A 4898-nucleotide genomic window follows, 5' to 3' on the forward strand; every position below is an offset into this window, starting at 1 on the left:
AAACTGAGTTATGAAAAGCAGGAGTTGAATTTGTTAGCATTCGGTGTGTGACTTCCTGACCTGAATAGCCTGTGAGAGAAGGGGACAAGGGAAAGACTTGCTCTTTGGCTTCGTTAGGAGTTGTAGGCTGCTCAACTCCTCAAGACGAGACTTGCAGAAGTATGAAGGTGTTAACTGTGTAAGAGACCTGTACTTTTGCCATTTCTCTGGTAATGAAGCACTCAGTAGATCAGACAGCTCTGTTCTGGTAGCTGGAGAACCCCGGATTTATCTTTCTTTTCACGATAAAGGCAATGCAAGTGTGAGATCCTTCCCACTCTGGTCATGAAGTGCAGTCTGCAAAAACCGGGCTCTTTTTTAGAGCCTGGTTCGTTTACGAAGGAAGCTTTGAGACCAGCACATCCAGATGAACCCCGAGGTTTCCCTGAGCTCATTTCTTACCTCCACCTGCTTTTTTGTTTATAATACCTATGAAAGATCTAATAAATCCTTTGTATCTGTGTACAGCAGCCTGAATTTAATTACATTTTAGAAATGTAATTAAGTAAAATTTGAATGCTTAAAAATCAAATATCACCAATAAATATAAATGCTGTAGAACTCCATAGTACAGTAGGAATAAATCAGTACCACAGTTTGATACAGACTGTACGTGTCACAGAAGACTGCTGTATTGTACTCCACACAGCCCAGGACAAGGAACAGTTGCTGCAAAATCACATGCACTTTTGAAAAGGCAGAAATAAGCGGCACTGAAATAGCAGTTCTGTATTCTAGTCCATTTTAATAGCATTTTATCTCTTCTGGGTACAGAGGGGAAACATCATTTATACAGTATTAGACTACAAGAAGCTCATAAGAATTAGAAATCGTTAAAATGGGCATTAGCCAAAACTTTCAGGGAACTCCAGGAGGGAGGTGCGGCAGGAACATTGGACTCCAACAACAGTGCCTCAAACTGCCCCCTTCTTCCTCTCCCTCTTCCTCCTGCCTGGTTTAGATTATTTGGCTTTTGTGTGGAAAGCCAACCCTCAATTTTTAAAAATGATCCTTTTTTTTGTAGAAAATCACTAGTCCTTGAACCCCTTTGGCCGAATGCTCTGAGCTACCCTCTGCAATTGCAGTCGAACTGACGGAGACTAGGATGAGGCCCAAGGGCTGTGCCAGGTCTGGTGCAGCCAGGCAGTCTCGGGGGAGAGGCCTGTCCCAGAGGCAAGTCCAAAATGGTGTGATTTTCGCCCAGGGAGCCCAGAAGGTCCCTGTGACAAAGGGGGACCTGCAGCGGCCCTGGGGCTCCCGCAGTGGAGCAGGGAGTCCCGGGTGCCGCAGCGCTGCCCGATTTGTTGGAGTCCTTTTGTTTGGGAGGTCCCCTGAGGGCCGGGCACGTCAGTCCCAGGCCTCCAGCGGTCTCCCCACCTCTAGGTAAATCAGTTTGAATCTTCTCTCATTAGCATCGAGGGAGGTAAGAGCTGTTTCTGCTCCTTGCAGTGTAAATGATCAGCTTCCGTGTGCCACGTTTGCTTCTGGAGGTTTCGGGCAAGGCGAGGGCCCTCAGTGTTTAACGATGGTGGGCGTGATCATCTTGTGGAAGGAGTAGTACCTGCACTCCTTCGGGGGCACCAGGTCCATGACCGCCGTGCTTATGTTCTCCCTCTTGAACCCGGCTTCGAGCAGGTGGGGGACCTGGGTCTCCTGCGGCGAGAGCAGGCGGGAAGGCGCGGTGAGCGCGAGCCGCGGGACCTCCGGCCTCGCCCCCGCGCGCGGCGCCCCGGGCCTCACCTCGAACATCTGCTCGATGTCGCTGTACCTGGTCTTCAGCAGCTCGCCCCAGGAGGTGAGGTTGCAGTACGTGAGGATGCCGCCGGGCCGCAGCAGGCGGAAGCCGTGGTCCTGCCGGGCAGCCGCGGCGGGTGACGGGCCCCGCTCAGCGCCGGCCCTCGCCCTCAGACCGCCGGCGCCCTCGGCGCTAAACGCCGCTCGGGTTCAGAGACCGGCGTCTCCATCGTCGGCCCCCGAGCTCGGGCGGTTTTGATCCCCCCGGGGTTTTTCCCGTCCCCCCTGCAGGACCCCCCAGCCTCCCCTTTCCGAGGGGAACCGGGCAGCCCCATCGCCGCGCCTCACCTTGATGAAGGCGAACTGGTGCGTGTGCCAGGTCTCGGCCGAGAGCGGGTAGGTGTCGTAGAGGATCCCTGCGTGGAGACGCCCGGGGAGCGGCGTCAGCAGTGGCGGCATCCCCGGGGCCACCAGGATCGCCATTTTTTGCCATTTAAACTTGCGACGGGCGTCCCGGGGCCGCGAGAGGGACAGGCCGGGTGCAGGCCCGGCGCCCGGGGCCACACGGGCGTCACCCCCTCGCCGGGGCCACCCCACGCCCCACCGCCGCCCCGCGGGGCTCACCGCTGAAGTGTCCGTCCGGCAGCGTCGGCACCACCTCTTCCCACATCCCCTTCAGGGCCACCACCTGCGGCGGGAGGGACGCGGTGAGGCGAGGGGACACGGTGAAGGGACGCAGCGAGGCGAGGGGACACGGCGAGGGGATGCGTCAAGGCGAGGGGACATGGTGAGGGGACGTGGTGAGGCGAGGGGATGCGGTGAGGGGACACGGCGAGGCGATGGGACATGGTGAGGGGACGCGGTGAGGCGAGGGGATGCGGCGAGGGGATGCGTCAAGGCGATGGGACATGGTGAGGGGACGCGGTGAGGCGAGGGGATGCAGCGAGGGGACATGGCGAGGCGAGGGGACATGGTGAGGGGACACGGTGAGGCGAGGGGATGCGGCGAGGGGACACGGCGAGGCGATGGGACATGGTGAGGCGAGGGGACATGGTGAGGGGACACGGTGAGGCAAGGGGACGTGGTGCGATGAGGGGACACGGTGAGGGGACGCAGCAAGGTGAGGGGACATGGTGAGGGGACGTGGCAAGGGACATGGCAAGGTGAGGGGACACAGTGAGGAGACACGGTGAGGTGAGGGAACGTGGCGAGGGGACGTGAGGCGAGGGAATGTGGCGAGGCGACGCGGCGAGGCGAGGGGACACGGTGAGGGGACATGGCGAGGCAAAGGGATGAGTGAGGGGACACGGTGAGGCGAGGGGACGCAGCGAGGCGAGGGGACATGGTGAAGCGAGGAGCCATGGCGAGGGGCCGCGGTGAGGGGCTGTGGGGAGGCGAGGGGACACAGCGAGGGGACGCAGCGAGGGGACACGGCGAGGGGAATGCGGTGAGGGGACATGGCAAGGCATGGCAGGCACCCGCGGAGGGAGGGGGGGGCCGGGCGCCGGGGCCCTCCCTACCTTGTGGGGCTGCGCCCGGGCCCAGTCCTGCAGCCGCCGGAAAACGCCCTCGTTGCACTCGATGATCCAGTGCTCGGCGATGTCCAGCTCCTCCAGCTTGGAGGCGGCGATGGCCATGCCGAAGCCCACCTCCAGCACGCGGCCGCCTGCCGCCACACCGCACGTGGGGCCCGCCGCCCGCCCGCCCCCTCCCCACAGCCCCGATTACCCCCCGGCCCCCGGCTGCGCTCCCAAATTCCCAGAGACGCTCAGGGAACGCGCCACCAGTGACACGAGCCTGCAAGTGCTCAGCCCCCCCGCTGGCCCATCGCCCCCAGCCCGTTTGACCGCCGCTCTCCGCGGCTCACCTTTGGCGGCGGCGGCGGCCGCCAGCGCGTGCATGTAGGGGGTCTCCCAGCGCTCCATCACCGGCTTGCCCAGGATCTCCAGGCGGGCGTCCGGCGCGTCGTAGCCGGCCGCCGCCGCCGTCCAGGCCGCCGTGCAGTCCTCGCCCTCGGCGAAAAGCGGAGCGGCTGCCGCCGGGGAGCTCATGGCCCTGCTTGTGCCTTCACGGGGGGAAAGTCCAAGGGACGCCGCGGTGCTGGGACAGGAGAAGGAGCTTCCCTCCTCCCCGCTGCTTTATATAGCCCGGCCGGGAAAGCGCTGAGTGTGCAGCCGTGCAGGGGCCCCGGCGGGGGGGACGGGATCCCGTTTCGGCCGTGCCGGGAGGGGGCAGAGGACAGGGACAGTCCCTGCGGACGTGCACGTCCGGCCCCTGCCTTCAGGCCTGGGCTGAGCACAGCACCGTGCACCGCGCCGTGCACGGCGGGGCATGAATGTGGGGGCCCTGTGTGCTGCAAGGAGCTGCGGCGCTGCAAGGGCGCTGCAAGGAGAGGGCCTCTGCTCCCCGGCTGTGAGCAGCGGTGTGCACGGCCCTGTGCACGGCCAGGGCAAGCATGCACGGTGCTGTGCATGGCTGGAACAGTGTGCATGGTGCTGCGCATGGCATTGTACACGGCCAGGACACATGCACGGTGCTGTGCACAGCCAGAAGAGCACACACGGGGCTGTGCATGGCCGGAACACATGCGTGGTGCTCTGCAAAGTGCTGTGCATGGCCGGGACAGCTTGCACACTGCTGTGCACGGCAAGGGCAGCATGCACGGTGCTGCGCACAGGAAAGACAGCTTGCTTGGCGCTGTGCCTGTTGCTGTGCAAGGCCACGACAGCTTGCATGGTGGCGTGTACGGCCAGGATAGCATCCCCGGCGCTGTGCACGGCCAGGATAGCATCCCAGGCGCTGCGCACGGCCAGGACAGCGTGGCCCGGTGCCGTGCACGGCGCTGCGCACGGCCGCGGCAGCAAGGCCGCGCCGCGTGGGCAGGCGGGCGGGCCGGCGGGCGATAGGACCGCGGGGCCGCCCGGCGCGGCGCGGCGCGGCGTGGACTGCCTTTCCCGTCGTGCCCCGCGCGCCCCCGCGCCCCGCCCCTCCCTGGGCGCGGCCCCGGAGACCCCGTAGCGAGGGCAGGTGCGCGCGCAGCGGCGGTTGGCGGCGCCGAGGGGAGCGCGAGCGCGAGCGCGCGGCGGGGGGGGGCCGGGGGCGGCCGTTGCGCAGCTCGGGGAGCG

The 4898-nt window shown here is 63.8% G+C and overlaps 1 protein-coding gene across 1 annotated transcript; it reads right to left on the reverse strand.

The window, feature by feature from the left end:
* Positions 1–764: 764 nt before the first annotated feature.
* On the reverse strand, positions 765–3991 carry GAMT (guanidinoacetate N-methyltransferase). The gene is made up of 6 exons (XM_026116627.2): positions 3641–3991; positions 3294–3439; positions 2398–2461; positions 2122–2189; positions 1780–1890; positions 765–1692 (listed from the first exon to the last, which is right to left on the reverse strand). Exons 1-6 carry the CDS (start codon positions 3822–3824, stop codon positions 1552–1554), a joined length of 714 nt encoding a protein of 237 aa, XP_025972412.2. The 5' UTR covers positions 3825–3991; the 3' UTR covers positions 765–1551.
* Positions 3992–4898: the final 907 nt, after the last annotated feature.

This window comes from Dromaius novaehollandiae, chromosome 25 (genome assembly GCF_036370855.1).
Source record: "Dromaius novaehollandiae isolate bDroNov1 chromosome 25, bDroNov1.hap1, whole genome shotgun sequence".
NCBI lineage: Eukaryota > Metazoa > Chordata > Aves > Casuariiformes > Dromaiidae > Dromaius > Dromaius novaehollandiae.